A 24,485-nucleotide genomic window follows, 5' to 3' on the forward strand; every position below is an offset into this window, starting at 1 on the left:
CCTGGTGTGGTCATGACTGTGATTATACCCACTGTGCTACTGAGGAGGGACTAGGGCAGACATGACAAGCCAGTAGTGGGTTTAATAATTTGTTAAAATTATATCTGTTCAAAATATGTGGTATATCTTTAAACTGATTTAGTCGACAATAACTTATTGACCAGACTATAAGTTGCACAAAAGAAAAAAAGGAAGAAGGAAAGGATAATGAAAGTAGATAATTGGGATACTTTGAACATTAACATTTTAAAGATTTTTGGCGAGAGCGTTGAATACGATGATTGGGCAATAACTAATGTGATCAGTTCTGTGTTTGCCCCATTTTTATTTATTTTATAAATTGGAATTATATGATCTTACTTAAAAGCGAAAAATTAACAGACACTATGAGGACAGTAATTAAACAGAATTATTACAACAGGACTACATTCTTTGAAAAGGAAGTGAAAACATCTGTATTAAGAGCAGAAGAATCTTGTAGTAACACTGAGTAAAATTAAGAAGACGTAATTCTACTGCAAAAGTTGCATAATCCATAGAAGAATACAAAAGGTCTGCTAGAAAAATCTCTGTAGTATAATTTTTCCACTAATTTATATCACAATACAGGAGAACGTTGCCCCTTTGCATCACCAGCCAATGCTAGATGGTGGATGACTCTCATTCGGTGCAATACCACAACTTTGCTTATTGGAGGCTTAAAGTGGTAAAACGCGTGTTTAATCTCCAGAGAAAGTTCCGGCAATCCCATCTCTTTCATCATGCACTAAGATTGTTGTTTTTGAGGTTGTGGTGGGCATCCTGGCAAGATCCAATCTTCCTTACACTTCGAGAGTGTTATTAAGCGGTGTTCGCAGGCCAGCCATTAGATAGTTCTTCGAACCGAATAATTTGGTAACTCTATGAGGCATGGATCAGCTAGTGCACAATCTCGCTGCCTCTACTATGCCGGATAGCGACTGGAGGGAATCCAAGTAGTGAATACGTGGGAGGGGGGAGCATTGTCCAGGCCACGTTATGTCAAAGGCGGTGGCCCTCCTGAATGCATCTGTTTCAGTCGGCCCTCGTTGGTTTTGCAATTGACTCTTGTCTCCCTTACAGTCTAAAGTTTGTACTTTTTTTGTATATTATCTCGGTAAATTTTGCGCACCAATATTTTATTACTATCTTTCCTTTTCAAAACATTACAGCGCTGTATCCGAATCGGATGTACGCGCCTCCTATATAATTTGTGGCATTTTTGACTGAAAATTTTTCATTTGAAGTGAATTATAGACATTGACAGTTTATGAAACTCTCACTAGCTTCTTACAGCGTAATGAAACCAGCAATTTAATGGTATAAGAGATAGAGAAATGATGGATTGTTAATCAACAAGTGATAGAGAAACATTTGTACTTCCTTGTAGTCTCCTGTCTCCTCCCAATCACTCCGTTTATGGAGTTCAACATCGGCCTTTGTGGTTTCGTACGATAGTTGTCTCGAGATATTTAATAAGGGACGAAATCTGTTGTCTGAGGGAAGCTGACCGGCTAGCATTGCCCTAAGCTAGAGCGGTCTGCCCGCCGACAGGACAAAGTTGAACTCGTGTTTAACGATGCAGGGCATCGCGCCTAACAAAACATTTGATGTATGTGCCACCAAAACCACCGTCTTGAATAAAGACCGCAGTTTTGGTGGCACATTATGTTCTCGCTAATTTTTAGGTCACTGTTTAATATCGCAGGCGCACTTTAATCATCACAGTCATAAAAGCAGCGTGGATAAGCAGTTTTGAAACGAGCCACATTCTTTGACAAATGATTTGTGTGGGGAATTAACAAATTCCGTACCCTTGGGGGGTTAATTACATAAATGGTCCCCTGTTTTAGTTCCTTTCTCCCGAGGGAAGCAACAGCTGAATAAGGTGTGACTTCACCCGCTAATTAAATACAACTTTAATTCAGTTGTTTCTGCCGACTTCTTGGTCCCTGTGCCCCCCGGTAAAATAATGAAGAATATAATTGTCACCTTCTTGAGTAGTGTAATGGATAGCAGTTCGATATTAATGCAGCGTAATGGATAGATGTTCAGTTTTAATCTGTTACCACGATGAGAAAGATTGCTGTCTAACTCTGTATTAGCGAATCTATAGTGGAAATGGCACCTATAAATTTCGAAGAAAGCCATTTCTTATTTTTGGTTTCCTCAAACCGTTCAAGACTGTCAGTAAGGATGACTTAAGGAGGAGTAGTGATTTTAAGAAGTCAAAATCAGTTCTTAAATTTGCCAAAATAATACACCATTTCCACGTGATAGATGATGATTATACTCTGGTTAGAACATCACATAAATGGCGAATCTACATCAGGGTGCATCATAACCATGCACCCTGATGTAGATTCGGGATGCATCCTCACCATGCACCCCATTTTACTCCCTCTGCAAAACAGGGTGCATGGTTAATAATATCCAGTTCCAAGTCGATGGTCCAGCTTACATCCGGGATTTAAGAAGCTGATAAATGAGAACTATTGAAATTAATGTCAATTACGCATATTTTTCTGTCTTTACTACAATACGCAAAGATCAGGGAAGGAGAGAATTTTTCCTTTCTTTTTTTTTTTTTTTTCAAAGTAAAACCTTTTTTGTCAAAGCCTCACGAGATAATTAAAAACTTTAATCAATACTTATTTAATAAAAATTTGTTTGCAATTTTGTTGACTGAATTCATGAATATTTAATACATTTTTTTTACTGACAGTTCTTAACTGATTATCTAAGATAAACCTCTTTCAGAAAGCTAAGACACTTAGCGGATCTCATCGCGAAAACAAAAAAAAAAAAAGACCACAACAAAAAAGCGGGAAAAAACTTTAATTTCTTCCTTGTAGCAAAATTTTTATAGTTTTAAAAGTTTATCCTTCAGTGTATTTCAGTTCAGTATAATGTAATGTTGAATTTAAAGTTGGCTAGAAAACTTCTGATACCGTGGAAACCAAAATATCATGAAATTAATCTCCAGCTACCCAGGACTGCCACAACCGATGATAACCAGCATAAAAAGATATATCTGTATTATCAGTGTTGCGTGTCCATTCAAATTGTATCTTTTGTGCGAAGGTTCTTCCAGTTCTACAGGATACACACTTACTTATAGATCACGCTGGAACGAGTCCGTTTTGCATTCGAGACATTTAATCTTAAGTGTGACCTCCCTTACCCACTCTCTCTCAAACTAACCATACACTGCGTGGCCGCCGATTTATTATGTACACTGGCCTAGTGGCAAGTGATTGTTACTTTATACCTAAGAACAGCCTCAAGTCCTCGGGGCATGGCCGAAAGCGTTACAGGGGCTGCCGATCAACGCAGACTCGATTGCGCACAGATCTGTGCTGCGAACAGACTATTCCAAAACATGACACAGATGCTCGAATAAGTCAAGATCCGGAGATTGAACAGACAATAAATTATGGTAAAGTCGTCTCATTCATCTGGAATCATTCGAGAATGGTCCTGTGCCTTGTGACATGGAGCGTTATCGTGCTGGAAGTAACCTGTACCAGATGGATAAACTGTGAGCAAGAGGGGATGCATCTCACACATTCAACCACCAGTATAAAGGGACTTAACGTGTTCTAAAAAATTCTCTCCACATCATTACAACTCCGACCACCAGCTGGTAGCGTTGACACCTGGCACGATGTGTCCATTAATTCATGCTCCTACCACGTAACTAAATCCTGTCTTCAGCATGGAACTACTGGAAACTAAGTTCTTCGATGGAAGCCCAATTTTTCCAGTCCAGAAATGTTCAGTGTTGGTTTTTCTGTGTTCACTGTACTCGTAGCGGCTTGATTTCATCTGACAAGGGTGGAACTCTGTGAAATCGTCTTCTGCTATACCCATCGGTGATAGGATCCACATATTGCATTGACCTCTCACATTAACAAATAGCTTCAGCCAGATGGCTGTCGTTGGCTGGATGTATTCTGGTTGTTGGACCACTCATGGTTCTCTAGACGTGAACATCCCAGCACATCATACGTAGCATTGATATTTTATCATTCACTCAAATATACGTAACACCAATCTCTGATAGAGCGGTCTATTATTTGAATGATGGAGGGATAGTCTAGTTAATAAACTATTAATAAAATATTATTACTCATAAACAGTAAAATATAACTTGTTTTAAAAGATATATCTGTAATGAAGGAAACTATCAAATTTAAGGAAATATTAATTATAACTTCCCATAAAACAGTTGGATGAAGAAACAACTTTGACCTTAATTTACCTTGACTTCGATGAAGCATTTAATACGGTTTCCCATGAAAGGGTTATAGAAACTGGAGCAAATTGGATTCATGGCAAGATAAAATAAAAATTCTTCGTTGGATCAAGGGTCTAAATGGGTCAGATCTAAAAAAATATTGGGAAACTCTAAGTTCTCTAAAATTCGCAATCTCTGATTGGGACGCTTGATTACTAAGAGGACCCGATAAAATTTAATTAATTATTTCTATATACGACTATGTAATAGAGGATATGTTGAGTTTGAAGTGTAACTGGAAATGGTTGCTGAATTTATATAGAAGAAGAAGATTTAGAATAGATTTAGAAGAAGCAGGAAACAATTTTTCAACTTAGTCATTGTGATAATGGTAGAGGACATTGTACAGGAAGTGAAACTTAAGCTTCTCGTATACACGTTCTGGGTGGAAGGTTAATTAGAAGTAATTATAAAGATTATATAGGTTAATATAATTAGGAGTTAAATTAAAATGTCTAGCTGAGCAGGTACGTTTGGATTAATTATTAAAAAAACTGTTGTACTAGTTGCTGTACCAATAGGTAGAGTGATGATATGAATATTAACAATTTTGGAGAGAGAGAGAGAGAAATGTGATAAATGCTCTTGGACTGATAGGTAAGTGTTAGGCTGTCATTATAAAGTTTTCCAAATTAGTACGAGAAAGGTACAACATCTATCTATTTTCAGGAAGTGTATCTCAATCAGTACACTCCATGAAGTGTACTGGTTGAGATATTTGTCAGCGTGGAACTATGAATGCATCTCTTATTTATAATACGCAGGAGGAGACAAAGAAACGGGATGAAAAATAAATTAACTCCAAAATATTACTGCCGGGTTCTTGAAAATATCTTCATTATTTTCAAGCATTCTTGAAATTATTTTCATGGTACAGTATTTTGCTTAGATATTTCGAAGTTAGAGATTCATGGGGTGAGAAGGGAAGAAATCGAGATGGAAGAATGAAAGGGATCAAGTTAAACTTTTAGTAAGAAGTTTACAATACAGTTTAAATTGAAATTAATTCGAATGTAAGGAAAACTGAATATACTTATCATCAATTTTTACGGTCACCTTCCCACAGAGTTAAAGGCTCTCTCCAAATTCATCAGTAACTCCACTACGTACAAGACTTTCATCACCTTTTGAGCTTACACCATATGTCCTTTTGCAATACCCATATCAGTTTGTTCAGCGTAGCATCTACAATTTGTTGTACTCCAACACCGTTTGGAAAAGTTGTGGGTTCGAGACCGTGGAGAATTGAATGATTCTTTTTTTCCCCCAAATTTCGAGAGAAATTAAACCGTTTAGTAGATTTTTAATCCTGCAAAAAAGGGAATACCAATCATAGAACACACGAAACTTTAAAGATACGATATACGCAGGCGCGGTGGCTTTCTACTTGCTAAGTAGTTCAGTTATGGTTCATGAACTTATATACGTCTTCTATGCTGCTTCGTGCATCAATGGAAACTGATCCATTGCAACCCAAGACGCAAAATATAAATGATCCACTTCATCCCTTTAGTAGACGAAGTGGATCAATGACAATATCGCCTTAAAGCGACATGTTCCTATAATCATTTAGATATAATAATCTGATTCAAACACAAGGGGTTGATGCAGTCCATCCCCGATACTCTACTATCGCAGATGGAAGTTGAGCAATGAATGATGGCGGCTGATCAACCAATATATTCGAACAAATTTAGGAGAATATGTAGAGGGAAGGTGCAGATTACAGTTTGAAGAGACAACGCCCATAAAAATACTAGGATTTCAACAATGGTTTTAGGGCTCAACTCCAACTGGAGGAACAGTATGCTAAGGTAAAACACATTTCGTATCTCAGGAAATACTAAATCTGTTTCACCAAAGAATTCTTTAATCAGAATCGCAATCAATAATAGGATCTAATAATTGGAAATCGGAGATTCATAAGTATAGAAAACGAGGGATGTCTGTTTACGTCAATAGTGAAACCCACCAATGAAGACTCGGGTATAAGTAGAGCGTTATTGGAACTACAACACGAATAAACTTTCCCAAATACTTTTCGCACAACAAACTGAAAATGTCTCGCCTATCCAAACTTTGCGTTGACAGTAAATCTATAATCTACACGATAGAGTAACGAGCAAACAGTGAGGACCCTCCATGCCCATGAAGTACGTGTAGCGCAGTTTTAGTGTCCTTGTTAAATGATTGCATATACGAGTGTCTCCTGACAGACTTTCGTTATTACGTTTTTGCCTCAAAACCAAATATCAAACGATCAACTGATTGCTCCACTTTGGTATCTACCATTGGTATCGCCCTACGTCAACAAATTTCTCTCTTTGGCTATGATCAAAGAAATGGTCACTCTCTTTGCTAACTATTTGTGTTTGGATTGCATAAATTACATTGCTTAACGTGTTTACCGATGTTTTTTGCCCAGTTGTATTAGACACCATTACGATAGCGGATCTCTGAACTGCAGTATTTTGTGGTTTTAGGTCTGTTTGTTTATTACTGTAGAAATACGAGTTCACTGGCAAGAACAGCTGCTTTTCACGGATTGTGTTGTTCTGACTTCTTCAGTTTCGTTCAAAATTTCATTAACTTTGCAGGAAACATACGAAGGAGTGGGCTGCGTGTTTCTTGTAGCTTTAGCAAGCCAATCGGTTGAGTTATAGAGTAGAGGAGCTGGAGTTGCGAAATCAAGGTAGCCCAGTTGGAATAATCACCATCCTCTGCACCCTAGATGGAAAAGACCCGAGCTCGAAACCCATCAATGACGCGAGGAATTTTTGGCCTTTTTATAAAGTGGCCGAGTTAGTCGGTCTAAGGCGAGGACAGCATGATCTTCTTCTTCTTCCAGAAACTGGGGTTTTACGTCCAGCAACCAACAAATCAACCACAGAACACACACACACAATTTACAGACATATTAAATACGGAGGCGCAATAGGGCCTAAGTTGCTGATGCACCTAAAACCTTGTAACGATCAATCAATCAATGCCATTGTACGAAATCTGAAGCCGCTTCAGCAATGACGATACATAATAGTATTTATTTTTATTTTTCTCTTTCTGTCTGATCAATATAAACATCTAAATATTGATATGGAAAGCAAAAGAACACGGTCGAAGGGGGGCACTGAGATCGTTCTGCAATATTGCCGTTAGATGGCATCGTATATCCAACTGGAGCGGTACAAATAATGTTCACTCTAATCAGATTGCTACTCTGACACAAATACCAGGGGATTGGAAACGCCAACAGCGCCTTCTCATCTCTGTAACGTATTGTCAACAAACTCGTTCCACAAGTACGTCCTCATGGCTCGTTTAAAAATAGTAATCCTCAACTTATTGAAATGTTTTTAACACCTTTTGTGTACGCAGGGACTCGTTAAAAACTTTGTGTCATTTTTTTACAGTTCCTAGTGACGAGTCAGCATCCTCCAACGCCGTATTGTGACCCAGTTCAGACCACGATGACTGCGGACGCTCAGGCAGGTCAGCCACCACCTACTGCTGCCGTGTGCTCGCTTCCGACAGCCTACGAATCTCGTCTTCTGTCCACTTACCCACGCTTGGCTAATGGCTTGGCTATGAGCGGCCTCTACGGCAGTGCGTACGCCGAACAGGCCAGCTACATGGCAAGCTTCGGGAGCACCCCAGCGGCTCTGTACTCTTCTTCGCTGGTAAGTAGTTTTGATGTTCTTGTGTACAGTCAGGGCGTAAATAATTTGCCCCATTAAAACATACTCAAATACAGGCGCGGTTAAAGTACGTTAGGCCTAACATATCAGACGTGAAAGCACGCGCTTAACGAAGTTTAATCCGAGTTATTCAAAAGATAAAAAGTAAACAAACATATCAATGTGTCATCGCAAGATTGTCCTCTGTGATTCTTGACTTTGTCATACTGCGAGAATGTAAATATTGTTAAAAATAAATCTGTTTTAAATGTGCGTAGCAATTATATAAAATAGCAACGTTCTTTCTCCTGGACAGTTTATTTTTGTTCTGTTTGTAAGAAGAATGTTTCGAATGAGAACCAAATCCACCTTGTCTGCCGGTTTAATCCTGACTGTCATTTTTTCCATTTCCATTTATTTGTACACACAATTCTTTACATTTTATATACAAGAACTTACAGAGAAGATATATATACAATTTTATATACATTAGCATTATCATTCTCATTATACCTATATATATACTATATTATATATGAACACGTGTGTGTGTGTGTGTGTGTAATCCTGACTGTCAGTCGAATATACGTGTATGTGTGTGTGTGTGCATTTATGTATATGCGTGTGTATGTGCACGCCTTCCGAATGCCCCATCCATCTCGCTGATCCGCTGTTAAAGGTAATAATTGCCTTCCGCGTGGGGGCTTGTTGTTTTGTTACGCCCTCGGTATTCCATCCATCACTCTGGGATGGAATTATCTCGGCTGGCAAGGGAATGTCTCTAGGCCAAGGTGATCTCTTGGGTAATGACAGAATTAAGAGATCAATCACAGATGCAGCGAAAAATCGGGACTGTGTGTAACAATTATGATTGATGGAGTACACATCCTCACACTCAGAGGGTCGAGCTGTCTGACAAATGGGAATGAGACGAAGCTCACGAGGTGCGATGGGTGGTTTGGCCAGGTCACCCTCTCTTGAACACAACTTCCCCGCCGCGGGGCCAATTGCTGACAAGATAATGGTCGAGGGCATTGCTGGTGTGTTTCTTCTGGAAAAATTGTAGACATCTGCATGGTGATTCTTAGTACAACACCCCAGGGAGTGTGTACAGTGGTGTGAACTGGAGGTATTCAGGTTTTTGACAAATATACAACGTCAGAGAAAATATAATTCGTTAAACTCCAATAGGTTCAACACTTATTGAATTAAAGGATTGTAGAATGTACAAGTACATGGTCATTGAAGATTTGTGGAGATCAAATGTCCAAAATTAAAATTTATTAATTTTTTTGCTATCAGATTAGGCAATCAAGTAATTATAATAACTACACTCACTGGCCAAAAAAAATTAGAAACCTTTTGCAATTAGCAGAACTTAATTAAAAGTGTGGTATGCAAATGCAAGTTGTAACATGGTATGATCACAAGCCATTGGTATCACATAAATACCGTAATTATGTTCTTCCAATGAATATCTTTTTATATTGGACCAACACCCTGCAGTTCTTTATTTTTGTCTTGAAGGGTTGAAGGAATATTCCCAAGATTTACAACATCTCGTCTAATTTTCCATATCTTATTCCAATTGAGAATGTCTAGGATATGTTGGAAAGGGCAGTTCGACTTTGCAGTTTCTACCGACTACAGTACAGCAGCTGATAAATTTGCAGATTTGGTTTGGGTTTTATTGGCGCATCAGCAACTGAGGCTATAAAGCGCCATATAAATTTGCAGATGAAAGAATGGTCGAATCTGGAGCTGGACTCCCTCAGACACCAAGTGGAATCCATACCACGAAGTGTGTGAGCTGTAATTAAGGCAAAAGGTGGTTCTTCTAGATAGGGGTTTCTAATAATGACAAACAAACAGCATGGATGGCTTTAAAATTAGAGAAATCAGGTTTTTCAGTTTGGGTTGAGCGAATTTTGAATCATCCTGTATTACAACTATATCAACCAACCGATGGAGTAATTTTCTCTTCTTTTATGGAGAGCTATTAAGTGTACCAAAAAGCCCCGTATGAATCATTAAGTACTGCGTCGCAGCGATGAAAGGAGGTTTCGGAGGGTTCACTTTTTCTTAGACATCCGTCTGAAAACTCTGTATTTACCAAAGTGTAAATCCAATAGTTTTAATTCTCGGAAGTTGGTCCATCACGATTACTCGAAGATTTTTATTTATTTTTCGTTTTAATGTGCCCTGAGCAGATGGTGTGATCATTCGCCATCCATAAACCTTCCAACAAACGCTTCTTATCAGTTATTTCTTTATTCCCATCCGTCTGTGAGTCATTAATGAATTTATAGACCCCACAACAGGTGGAGTCTAACATATGGTTGGCGAATTCGCGCTATAAAATAAAGGTAGGACCTACACGACGAAATAGTTATGAGCCAACGTAATTTGCGGCTCATACCCTTTGAAAGCAGAGGGACAGAGACCCCGCCCCCTTATATAATGACCCGGCATAAGAGTGGTTCATTAAAAGCGACCAATAGTACCTGGACAGGACCCTCGATGCATTTCCACAATTTCTCACTAGCTTTTAACGACGCATTTACAGTAATGAGGTCATAAGAGCCGATTATCTTGGTAGTCGTGATGGGAGTTATCAGGGGACACCTCCCACCTGATTCCATTCACCTACAGAAAGGCAGCCAGACCACTTTCATGTTCCGACGCACTTTCGGGCTATCATCGTAAAGTGAGGTGTAAAACTTGAGGCAGATTTCGCATCAGTTGTGCATGCTTCTCATGCTAATGAATATAGGAATAGATAGAGAGAGAGAGAGAGAGAGAGAGAGAGAGAGAGAAGGTTGATAAGCAAAGAGCCAGAAATATTTGGACACTTAAATGCTTATCTGAGCTCAAATACTTAAACATATAGATAAAAAGAGGGATGTAATAAACAGATGGACAAATAGATGCAAAGGCAGATAGATAAATACGTAATAAACACACAGATAATATGAGAGAGTGAATGAAAGAGAGAAAGAAAAATAGAAGAGAGAGAACAAGTGAAAAGTGAAGCTGTCGTTTTGTGTACTGGAGAAAGGAGAAAGACTTATTGAAACCCTGATTGCCCGAAGAGATTTTGCAGCATGGCAACTCATTTGCATAACTGTAATTTCAAATCGAAATTTGGCCATTCTTTGAGCCGAATTAATAATGTTTAGCTAACTAACACGCTGTATGATGTAATAAATGGTTTTTGATTTACTTCATGTTTTTTTTGGGTTTGCTTCCCAACTTTTGAGCACCAGTGTATACTAGCGTAGTGTACATAAGAGGGCTGCTCAGAACGGAAGGTTGCCGAGACTATTTTATAAAGAAAAATCTTTAATCAGGAATTTGGAGATATAAAATACTACCTGTATAATGTTTTTAGACGCGTTTGCATATATATACGCTAAACACCTGTCCGTCCGTCCGCATGTAACAGAAAGACTCTCAGTGGACAATTTTTCATGAAATTTTGTATTTAGGCCTTTTTAAAATATTTGGTGAGCCGCAAATTTCATTAAAGTGGGACAAATAGAATCTGGCAATTATTATATCTCTTATCTATACAATTTGAATGGAAAAATGAAATTTATCGATTAAATGTAGTTTTAATGCGGTATTAATAGGTTTAGACAGTCCGTGCACGCTTATCGTGTATTGTTATGCAAGACTCGTGGACGTGATGTCGTTTATGAAGAGATACATACACACATAGAAAGAAAAGAGACAAAAAAAGAAAGAAAAAAAAAGAGTATATGGGAGGAGAGTAATAAATATTATACAGTTGTAATTAAAGCAAACGGCAAAGTTCTGAGAACTTAAACCTATACAGTTTTATTAAGTGTTCTTTTAAAGTTATAATATTTTAATTAATTGATAAGGAGATAAATGTATTTACTTTTCACTTTAATTAATCGTGAAAAATGAAAAAAAAAAAAAAACATTTAATTTAAAAAAAAAAAATTGAAAGTGCCTGAAATGTAACGCATGCGTACATTAACTAATTTGTTTCACATTATCAAAGCCAGAAGCGCTTGTTTATTTGTTTAATCAAATGTTTTGCCGATGTTAAAGAAAACCAATTTTTTTTTTTTTAATGTTGACGTCGTGTTGATTTGATGGCGAATTTCTGGCACGAGACGTGATTTGAGCTCAAAAACCGAATAATTCCAGAAAGCTCTCGCTGGAAGATTGACTTTTCCTTTTGGTAGCCGTTATTTACTAATAGAGGGCGTGTGTCCCCGTTTTTGGGTAACGCAGGTTTACTTCAGTCGGTATGAAAAATATTAAAAAAAAAAAGAAAAATAGCCCTAAAATTTAAATATGAATTTATGACATTTTCCTTTCGATGAACGTTCGTGTGAACACACCCACTACGTACACAAAATGCATTTCTTGCAAATCTCCACAACTCTCTACATTGAAGTTTATACGCTGGAAGCTCACTGTCTGCTGAGTCGTCGTGACTTAGAAAATAAGGAATTAAATAACTGAGAAAGAGAGACAGAGAAGAGAAGAAAGGAAAAGAGAGAGAGGGAGAAGAGAAAAGAACGAAAGAAATAGAGATAAAGAAAAGGAGAGAAAGATAGTGAGAGTAGAAAAAATAAACAGACGAGAAGAAAGAAAGAGAGAGAGAGAGAAAGAAACAGAGAATAGAAAAGAAGAAAGATAGAGAGAGAGAGAGAGAGAGAGACAATAAAGATAGAAAAGAAGAAAGATTGAGAGAGAGAGAGACAATAAAGAAAGAAAGAAAGAAAGACGAGCAGAGAAGAGAAAGAGACAAGAAAAGAAGAAAGAGAGATGAGCAGAGAAGAAAAAGAGAGACAGGAGAAGAAAGATAGCGGGAGAAGAAAGAGAGAGCAAAGGAAAGAGAGAGAGAGAGAGGAAACAACGAGTGAAAGAAAAGAAGAAAAGAAGAGAGCGGAGAAGATACAGAGGAAAAACAGGGGGATGAGAAGAGAAGAAAGAAAGATACACTGAGAGATAAAGAAGGTACGAGAGAGAGGAGGAGAGAAAAGAAGAGAAGAAAGATACAGGAGAAGAAATGAAGATAGAGAGAGAAAGGAAACGAGTGAGAAAAACAGAAAAGAAGACAGGAGAAGAAAGATAGCGGGAGAAGAAAGAGAGAGAGAGAGAGAGAGAGAGAGAGAGAGAGAGAGAGAGAGAGGAAACAACGAGTGAAAGAAACAAAAGAAAGAAGAGAGCGGAAAAGGAACAGAGAAAAGAAGGGGGATGAGAAGAGAAGAAAGATACAGGAGAAGAAATAAAGATAGAGAGAGAAAGGAAACGAGTGAAGAAAAGAGAAAAGAAGACAGAAGAAAGAGAGAAATAGTGAGAGAAGAGAAAGAAAGAGAGTGAGAAAAAGAGAAAAGAAGAGAGAAGAGAAAGAAAGAAAGAGAGAGAGAGAGAGAGAGAAGACGAAAGATTATTTGAAATATGACAAAGAGAGAGTGGAGAAGAATGAACGGGAGAGCCAAAGAGAAGGGAAGAAAGTGAGAGAAAGAGAGCTGTTGGCAAACAGAGAGAGAACAGCGTGTTGAATGCTTTTAGTGTGCGGTGGTGTGACACAACTGACACGCGCGTGCGCGGTAGGCACTCTCCAAATATAGACAACTTACATGAGTGTCGCTTTGACGCGCAATCATCACGCGGTGAGTAATATGCACGGCAATTTTAAAGAGTGGGAGGATGCGAGCGCGAACAGGTAACGCCGTAACACACCCTCCAACACAACTCCACGCTGCAAAAATTGCGCCTTTCCTCTCGTGGGGTGTTTCCCACTTACTCCTAATCGCCGCCATAATGCCTTTTCTGCTCCCACCGAAACTCCCGCAGAAGAAGCGCTAAATGACGTTCCTTGTACGGACCACTGCCGCGACAGCGTTCATATGTAATGTCACGTGGCTTCGTCCAGGTCAACTTCCAAGTACGTCAAATTGTCGGCTGAAATTTTTGCGAAAAAAAAAACCAAAATCTTTAAAATATTTTCAGTTCCTTATTTCAAGTCTACCTTCTACTGAGAGAGAGAGAGAGAGAGAGAGAGAGAGAGAGAGAGAGAGAGAGAGAGAGAGAGAGAGAGAGAGAGAGAAAATGACAGTTGGAGAAAAGAAAACATTCTAACCAAAAACTGCTTTGTTTCGTATCTTTCAGACTGCAGCGTACGACCTGAAGGACACACGGACTTGGGGACCGCTTTCTCAGGCAGCGGCTGCAGCGGCATGTTACCCCTACGATCCCACGCTGGCAGCTTACGGACCATACGGCGACAGGTAGGAGATTATCTTACGGTAGGAGATTATCGTCTGCTGTAACGTTTTTCTCGGGTGCACGGGACACGGGGCATTGTCACCAATTAAAGTTCGGACAGCGGTAGATAAAAGTTAGCAACCGTTCTCCGTACGGGGCTGATATTCCTCCCCCCCTTGCCCCACGCCTGGTCGAAATGAACGAACTATTCTCATTGGCTGACGAATTAACCCACATTTAACCATCATTAAATATGGATCCGTGGACTTCATTCATGTCCGTTGCATCCAGCTTCGCCTCCCTTCTTTTATTTCAAATAATCTTTCGTCTCCCCCCTTCCCCACTCGCACAATGAAGATATTCCGATACCCCCAAAATGTTATCGTTGCCCCGAGAGAATGGAGTCGTACAAACAACCGCTAATGTCCGTCCCAGCACGCTCCACTGATCATCAAACACACAAATGAAGAAGAATCCCAGTGGCTTTTAGTGTTTGTTGTAAACATTCTGTATCTTGCTCAACAATAATTTTCCGCTCGTGCCAAAAGTGGACTCATCGTTGTGGAACGCCGATTCACATAACGTCCGCTTTTGTCTTTTTGTCAACGTAATTCCAGCTGCCACTTCCTACTTCTTATCGCCACTTCTAATAACCACTCTCGTAATAATAGTAATAAAGGGGTGGACAAAGTTATTTGGGTTTGTTCAACGAGATTCTTTGAGCGATATTTCGCTTGTAATGAATACGTCATCGTTACAAGGTATCTCTGATGTAGTGGTACACTTTCAAATCGATGGAGAAAACATGAATTGCAAAACCACAATGATGACAACCACAACGGCAAATCATGAAATTTGCAGAATTTCATGGTTACTCATGAATTTGGCGATTTTTTTCAGATATTTAGAATTGAGATGGCATAATGATGCAAGGAAGGAAACGTATTCCGCATTCCCCCAAAAAACTTGCAAGCAACTTATTCCAACTTTGCACGCTACCCGAAGGTAAACTTCATGAAATCTTACTTACAGTTCCTCCATAAGATTTGCCCTGTGGCCCTTGTCTCAATCATTAGTGAGAATATTCCTTATTTTAATAATTTCCCCCTGGGTCTTATATTACCATGAAATCTTCCCCAGGAGGTGTTTAGTTGCTAAGCTTGGTAGGTACATCTTCTGAGACATACCTCATAGGGATAATACTCAGTGTTCTACGCCAATCCAGTTACCCTTCTTCGTACTTTCTTACTTATAACAGTTGTATATTGTTCTTCAGATACAGCCTCCAGACCAGGACACAATCTTCCAAATGTGCAAGATTGACGTCTTAGAGAGAGAGAGAGATAATCATCCCCTTCTCTCTCTCTCTCATTGCAAAATTCCGATAAATCATAGAACACACGTGTGCACTGAATGTTGCACTCTTCTTGCCACGTGTGCACTGAATGTTGCACTCTTCTTGCCACGTGTGCACAGAATGTTGAACTTTGTAGCTTTCTGTGCCAAAATCTCCAAATTCTCATCCTGGATATCCTTTAATTCCCATCTCCCTAATCTATAAACCATTCCTGGTTTTTTTCTTCCCCAAGTGCAATATTTTGCATTTGGTAGAATTAAACTTCAGCTGAAATTTTTCGACCCAAGTACTGATCCTCGAGGGTCTCCAATTAAAGATATTAACTTCAGTGGATATTCATGTTCCTTTTTTGGGGGGGAGGGATTTTCTTTTCTCCTTGCATTACTTTTATGCTTTGCTAACAATTTTACCAAAATCCACCTGTCTTTCCACCAAACTGCTAGTATTACAACTGGAAAATTTCAACAAATGCAACTAAACGGGAAAAAATGTATGTATATTGGATTCACAAGGACACACGTCAATGGGCCATCAATCCCCCCCCCCACATTCAAAGCACCTCACTTGATTAACAATGGCTTCCTAAGTGTGGATTATACATCTTCACGTGTCTCAAGAATCAAATCAAATTATCATTTATGATAATCACATTTTGCATGCACGTCGCAAAGATCTATCTCACTTAAAGAACATATTTTCCATAAGGTCCTCGTCCCTATATGCGTTGACTCTCTTTCCCTCACCATTAAAACTGAAGAAACCCTGGAGATGCTACTACTCGTAGCTGTGGGGAGAGAAAGATGATTAGCTAATGGTTACTTAGGAATAGAAGTAATGACAGGTTTTGGTCGGCGATACCCTTTGATTGATCCTAGGGCTAAATCCATGGAGTTATGTAGCGATGGAACAATAAGGTTGTTGGGTGAGTTATTAAATAACTCCTGGACTATCGAATAGTTGGTAAAATGACATTTTGAAGAACTGATCGAGCAAACGGCCATTGGATTGATGAATCATCCGCCCTATTCATTACATCTGATCCAGTCCTATTTCTTTTTGTTTATTCAGACCAAGAAACATTTTCGGAACTAAGCTGAGTTTTATAACTCAATAATGGATATTTTCAAGAGAATTCCTGTGCCCTCGTGGGTAGCACAGTTAGTAGAATCGCTGTCCTCCCAACACCGGGTGGAAAAGACGTGGGTTCAAGTCCCGTCGATGATGTGAGCAATTTCTATGGACATTTCTTTTACAATGTGGCTGAGTTAGTCGGTCTCAAGCGATGGTACTGTGGTTTTTCATCCAGCAAACAGAAAAATCGACCTCAGAACACGCGCAATTTAGAGACAGCATACATGGCTTTAGTCGGTGATGCTCCTAATACATGAAGAAGGATTCCAGTATCGTGCCAATAACTTCTCAATACCATCAGTCCCATCTATTCAAATACCTTTCATAGCTGGACATAAGCAAGGTCTTCACGGTACCACACAATAACTTGATTCAAAACTTATTGGTTTCAGTTTTGATCGTTTGTAAACTTTGGGCGCTAAATAAGACTCTGTGCGTGCCAGAATCGGTGGTTTGAACTCTGATTGGGTTGTAGACAATAGCCAATAAGTTACCCCAAAATAAAATAAGTTGTTTTTAAAAGTAATAAACCATAAATTACTGGGTGAATTTTGGACAGACGAAAGAGGGCGCTTTATTGGCAAACTCCCAAAAAAAAAAACAAGACACACTCGTGGAATTTTTCTCAATTTAAAATGGAAATGTTGGCAATATTTTTAACTAAAATTTTGAAAGATATTTTAATTAAAATATTATAAAAATTATCAAATAAAATTATGGGAGACTAATTTGGACAAGAATCTTTTATATAGATTGCCATTTCAATAATTTCACCGCGCAAAACACTTTCAGAAATTCATTAGGGACATTCTTAGCAAATTTGTTCTTTGAAGACGGCCCCTAATGAGCTGTTGAAAATGTCGAGCTCCGAAATGCATTCTAATGAAGAGAGAGCCTCTCTTCTTTATTTTTGCATCCTTTTACATATTATATTTTGTCCAAACAACGCAGGCTATTAAGTTATCTTAAAAGAAAATAAAAGGAAGTCCTTTGGTACATTATAATTATCTCGGTACATTAAGGAAGTTTTTGTAAGCGATTTCTTCATTCTCTCTCTGCTCATGATTTCATTTTATTTTTTTTTCCCGTTGAGTAACCCCGCAAAACCTACCTTTCAACTGCGTGGTTAATAAGGACCAGATGAAATAATTAAGGAAAACGTCTTGTGTTATAAAGAAAGAAAAAGAAAAGAAAAAATACTAATAAGGAAATTAAGTGTGCAGCTTATGGTCGAATCTATGGCTACGTACACCGGGGTCATTAAAAAGGGGTGTAGTCGTGTTTTTAATTATCCCCGAACTATATGCAGATGGAGGAAGATGCTAAGAACTGCACTATCACGTGATCAATAAGACTCCGGAAAATGTGAGCCCGCAGCAGATGACCCGTTGGAGAAAATTAGGTTATACCATTAGGTGCTGCTTATCAACTCTTTCAGAAGCAGATCTGGGTGTGGTAAAGTGTGTCTTTCGACCAACGCGGATAAAATGCTCGCACTTCTTATCGCGGAGTTAGTAATGAAGCTTCTGCGCCATTCTAGTTTTACAGTACACCCAGTTTCATTTCCCTCGAACTCAGACTAACAATTAAATAGACGGGGGGTCACATACATTGCTGTGTTCGTTGAGATCTTGAAGTGGGGTAGATCTCTCTCTCTTTCTTTCACATACGTTTCGGAATACCGTATTATCCTCTGTCACTTCTTCAGTGTCTTCCTGATTCCTCTGGCTGCATTTATAAACTCACTAAGACTGAACAGATCTTGAAGTAGAGCGGATCTTTCTTTCTTTCTTTCGAATACGTTTCGTGGTATGATCCTCTATCACTTCTTCAGTGTCTTGCTGCTTCCTATGTTTACTTAAAAACTCACTAAAACTGAACAGATCTTGAGGTAGGGTGGATCTTTCCGTCCATCTGTCAGTCTATCTGACTCTTTTCTTTCTCTCTCTCTCTCTCTCTCTCTCTCTCTCTCTCTCTCTCTCTCTCTCGAATACGTTTCGTGGTATGATCCTCTATCACTTCTTCAGCGTCTTGCTGCTTTCTCTCTCTCTCTCTTTCTTTCAAATACGTTTCGTGGTATGATCTTCCATCGCTTCTTCAGGGTCTTGATGCTTCTTCTAGGTTCACTTATGAACTCACTAAAACTAAAGAGACCTTGAGGTGGGGTGGATCTCTCTCTCTCTCTCTCTCTCTCTCTCTCTCGAATACGTTTTGTGGTATGATCCTCCATCGCTTCTTCAGTGTCTTGCTTGTGTTTCTATGGGCTCTACCCAGAGACCTATGCACCTCTTGAGAGAGATCTACCCACTTCAAGAATACTTTCGTAGTATGGTCCTCTATCGCTTCTTCAGTGTCGATGCTTCCTTTAGGTTCACTTATGAACTCACTAAAACTAAACAGACCTTGAGGTGGGGGTGGATCTCTCTCTATCTCTCTCGAATACGTTTTGTGGTATGATCCTCTATTGCTTCTTCAGTGTCTTGCTGATGTTCTTGTGGGCTCTACCCACAGATCTACCCACTTCAAGAATACTTTCGTGGTATGGTCCTCTATCACTTCTTCAGTGTCTTGCTGCTTCCTCTGGGTTCATTTATGAACTCACGAAGACTGAACAAAATAAACTTTCTCCGGGAATATACTTTATTTTTATTATTATTATATTGGGTATTGCTTTTTGGGCTTCCATCACATGTTCACTCTAATCGTTGTAGTCTTGCAGAAGAACAACCCGACAAGAGTTCCTTTGGTAATTTTTGCACTGTCCGCAACACTCACTGTTTATATAATTCTTATTTTAAGATTGTGCGTGGCCACCAAGATGGATTATTTTATAAATTCATGCTTTCTTATAATCTTTCTTATAATCTCTTTCGTGCTCTAATCTTCTCCAATTCTCTTTCCACAGATTCGATCCCGTGGACAGCGCTGCCCGACGAAGGAACGCTACGAGGGAGACGACGAATACGCTGAAAGCGTGGCTTAACGAACACCGCAAGAACCCTTACCCCACAAAAGGCGAGAAGATCATGCTCGCCATCATCACCAAGATGACCCTCACTCAGGTATCTACGTGGTTTGCCAATGCCCGAAGACGACTCAAAAAGGAAAACAAAATGACCTGGGAACCTAGAAACAAAGTGGTCGATCCGTCGGAGGACGATGACGATGACGGAAAGTTGGACGAACTGTCAGTGGATGGTGAAGATGAAAGAGAAAGTAAAGATGAAAAGGAAAACTTCGAAGTGCCTCTTGATGGAGTACATGAAGGTACAAAGCACAATTTGTGAGCTACACATTTAGCTATAAATTTTCCTATTTCATAATTCACATTTGTTATAATTGGTTAGCGCCTTATTAAATGTAAAATATGGCACCCCCTTTGAAATGAGACTCTTGAAATAAACTCACCTTGTCCAGCAACTGGAAGAAATTTTGGAATCCTTGTTCTTTCGATTTTTTGTTCGATCTCCAAAATTTCAGTAAATCTTCTCCTTTTTAGTTTAAATTTAGTTTCAAAGAGATCATAAAGAGCTAGATTTGGTGAATACACAGGGTGAGAAACCAGGCTGACGTTGGTCTTGGCCATAAATAATTGAGCGGAGAGGAAAGTATGAGCGGGTGAGTTGTCATGACGCAGCAACAGATCCTCAGCGCCTTTTCGTGGATGTCTAAACCTGAAAGTCTTTCATATACAAACAATAATAAAGGTATACACCATCTAGCGACAAAACTATATACCATTATACATGCTTCCAAAGCAAGAAGATACTAAAAACTGTTGAGTAGCACAGCGTATATGCTCTTGAATATGAATTAGTTCATTACTTATGTGTCATAGTCATCATCAGAGATCGATAATCTAAGACACTAGTGTCAGAGATCGCTCTAAATGGCACCAAGAGACTTAATCGTCCTCCAAAGGGGAAGATTAAGTGATCCTATGAGTGCCCTTTTTCACAGAGCAGATAATTTTAGCACACGGATTTCGAAAAGCCACCACTGGTACTATAAACTCCATATTATGGTGAACCTGGCACCCATATTCTTACACCAGAATGACTCTGGCACACTACCCATCAAAGGTTGTTGACCCCAGCTGTTGATCATTCCAGGTTGTAATGAACTTGGTTTTTTCGCTGTTATCAGTGATGATGACCTTATTGGGAACCCACATTGAACTGTTATTGAAAGAGATAAAAAGGAAGAAGGAAAGATAAATGGCAAATGGATTGGAAACGTAGTACTATTACTGCAGTGATAGATAATTCTAAACTGATAACTCTATTACGTATTGAAATACAAATTAAAAACATCCCTGTTCCGGGATAGGAGACCAAACGGTTTCTGTTGTATCGTTGCAGTCCACGAGTTCAACTAATTTCTGTTGGAATTACTTTAGACTAGTATTTATGCTAGGAAGGGGCCCTTACCCCACAACCAACACAGCTTTCACCACGTCCTGAAAGTATTTCATTTGAATACCATTTCTGAAGGAGCAACGTTCAGCATTTTTAAGGTATCTCCTATAATGGAAAAGGTTGTTGGTTTTGTGTGTTTTTGTAGAAATTTCACGAGGGGAGGGATTTTCTGCACGTGCATCCTAATCACATTTGAACCGAAGAATGAACTCTTCAGCCGAAACCCTAAAGGCTGCAACGACGGACTGATGACAGCAAAGTCGAGGCTCGCACCACCCCATCGGGTCTCAGAATATTCCTCCCAGCCCACTTCCGTTCTACTAAAATTCTTTCCAAGAATCGTGCTCGGTGCTGATGGAAGCAATTCCTTAAACCTGAATTCTAAGCTTCGGAGAAATCTTTTTTCCTTTTCTACCCCACCCCAACTCCCGAAACATATTTTCTTTAAATGTTTCCTTTAAAGTCGAAAGATATACAGAATGGCCCAAATTAAATTTTACTTATTGAAGCCCATTATGAAGAAACAAGCAGTTACGTGATTTGGATGGTATTTGGTGTTTGTAGTTGCAGACTGCATGGAAGCGATTAGGATTAGATTGGATGGAACCGTGCACTTTTATGAAGAATATTCCATCACCTCACTACACTCAGAAACTGAGGACAAGTTTCTACTCTGGTCAGAAACACGATTGCCAAATTTGGACATCATGCCATGAGATTGGGGGACGGGATAAAGAGGTTTTGCTGATTTTGCTCACTTAAACTTTAATTACTATTACAATTCCGTGTTCGTTTACAAGTCATTAATCTCCTGTTACTTTTCTTTATTAGGGAAGATGTTCAAGACAGAGGATGCAATCTGTGATAGAGCTTCTCAGCCACCCAACAGTGACATCACTAGCAATACTCCGCACCTATCCAAGAATTCTGAAGTCAGCAACAACACAGACGAGGGTTTGACTAACAGCCGACTGAGTTCGCCCTCAGATGAGGCGTCATATCCACTCCCGGTGTCTCAATCCCCTTACGGCAAGATGGTCCCGGAGAGTACGTCACTTGACCTAGGAGTGTCGACGGATAGAGAAATTGCAATAGGTAAGCCAAAGATATGGTCTCTGGCACACACTGCAACTTCGGAAAGTCCTCCGTCGATGTTGAGGAGATCCCCTTTTGCCATCCACCCGCAGCCACTGTCTACCGAAGCCCCACTGATCAGGAGCAGAATCAGCTCAGCTGAACATTTCCTCTCAAGGCTGCCTCAGAACAACAGCGTTCGTGAAGTGCCGACCTCTGACCTACGGTTCAGTGAAAGTTCTCCGGAGTCGTCCCTGTCGTCTCCGACTCAGTGGCCCAGCGAGACCCCGGTCATCAAATGTGATACTGTGAACAATGGCGGAAACTGTCGGCAAGATCCGATTTCAGACTTGCCATCAGGTGTAGACTTTCAGGACGCTAAAGAATCTTTCCAGGTTCCGCACATGAAAGCAACCCTTCCACCACTGCACTTCGGGTTCAGGTCTCTTCTGTCCGGACAGGTTCCATCTGCGGGACCACTCGGATCGGGAGAAGAAGTTACGTTTTCACCTCTCGCAACACTTCACCAGCGTTCTTCAGCATCGTTTGACATGACCGCCTTTGAGTTGAAGCGATCGGCACTTTCCCATCTGTCAAAGTATACGGCAGACTGTTCTGCGTTGTTTTCTCAAGAAGGAATACAGAAGGCAGCAACCATGTACAAAGAGACAGGTGAGTTAGTTCAAACAGTATTTAACTTGTTATTTACTTATAAATTACTTGTTTATTATATGTGACCAGATAACATTCATCATCATCAGCCATTTTCAATCCACTGCAGGATGAAGGCCTCTCCAGCAACTTTCCAGTTCCTTCTGTTTCGTGCAATGGCCATCCATTCACTACCCACGAAATCATGAATTTCATCTGTCCATCTCCGTCGTTGTCTTCTAGGTTTTCTTCTAGCTCTCTTGGGTACCATTCTATTATTCATCATGCCATGAGATTGGGGGACGGGATATCTGTCATCATCAGGTAACATTATTACCACACAAAGCCAGATTCTTCGGGTTAGAAATACACTTTTCCAAGCACTCAACCGAGAGTTACAAACCATTCCAGAGGTTCATACAATCGGTTTTCTAGTTGAACTTCAACTATCGGTTTTCTGCGGCTTATGTCATTGGTACACTGGTGTGCAAAACTTAAGGACCAAAACTATTTCTAAAGGTTACAACCACAAAATCTTTACTTAAGATACTCTTTACTGGTGAGAGTAGATTCAGTCTCAGCAGCGATTCTGGACGTCAGCTAATCTGGCGAGAGGTTGGCACACGGTATCACCCCGCAAACATCACTGAAAGGGATCGATATCGCGGTCGAGGTGTTCTCGTCTGGGGAGGCGTTATCATGGATGGACGTACACAACTCCAGATACTGGAAGGCGGTACTGTACCCGGTACTGAGGTAATCCTTCCCAATGTACGTCTGTTCCGAGGTGCCATTGGCCCCGAGTTTGTGTTTATGAATGATAACGCCACACCCCATCGCACTGCAGCTGTTGATATGCTTTTGGAAAGTGAGGACATTGTTCGTATGGATTGGCCTGCCCGTTTCTCCCGCCGATCTAAATTCAATTGAACACATATGGGACGCTCTGGGGAGACGCCTAGCGGCACGTCCACACCCAACAGAAAATATTCACCAGCTGAAGATGGCGCTGACAGAGGAATGGACGATGTTACCGCAAGAACTTATCACCACCATTGTTCTAAGTATGAAGAGGCGGTGTAAAGCCTGCATCAACATTAGGGGTGGCCATATCTTCTACTGAGGACCACCTCTTCCCTTTGATCCATCTTTGGCGGTGATGCATCTGTATCACTGCAGCCAGTGTTGCCATTTTTGAATAAAGTCCCTCTGTACCGTTTAGTTTCCTTCATCATTTCTGTACTTCACGAGACGAGGTTCTTTTGGTATGCTTTTCCCATATTCAGGCCACTCCTATGAGAAGCTATAGGTGAAAAACTGACTGGTCCTTAAATTTTGCACACCAGTGTAGATGGACGGAATTAACAGTTATCCATTTAAAATGGTGGAACTCGTGCATTTTTCCATTCTGATACTCTTTATCAGAGATTTTCCAATCTCCAACCTCCTCTGTTTGTTCCTCTTTGGCTCAAAATCTCTATACTACAGTCCATCAAAGTCATTTGCCATCTCTGTCTCCGTCTGTCAGTTCTACAAATTACTGAGAGCGTTTTGACTTTCTATCCTTGGAAAGTGGTGTTCATTTTAAAAGTAAACACAAAAACGATTAA

General features: G+C 39.8%; 1 protein-coding gene across 1 annotated transcript in view; it reads left to right on the forward strand.

Annotated features, from left to right (window-relative positions):
- Positions 1–24,485, forward strand: part of LOC150090028 (iroquois-class homeodomain protein irx-2-like) — a 60,342-nt gene that overhangs the window by 17,716 nt on the left and 18,141 nt on the right. Inside the window, exons 2-5 of the mRNA XM_090368941.1 lie at positions 7,729–7,995; positions 14,149–14,267; positions 19,638–19,999; positions 21,982–22,896. Of these exons, the coding sequence (XP_090225067.1) occupies positions 7,729–7,995; positions 14,149–14,267; positions 19,638–19,999; positions 21,982–22,896 (1,663 nt within the window). The remainder of the gene's footprint in view (positions 1–7,728; positions 7,996–14,148; positions 14,268–19,637; positions 20,000–21,981; positions 22,897–24,485) is intronic.

This window comes from Mastigoproctus giganteus, chromosome 2 (genome assembly GCF_048544385.1).
Source record: "Mastigoproctus giganteus isolate SK-2022 chromosome 2, ASM4854438v1, whole genome shotgun sequence".
NCBI lineage: Eukaryota > Metazoa > Arthropoda > Arachnida > Uropygi > Thelyphonidae > Mastigoproctus > Mastigoproctus giganteus.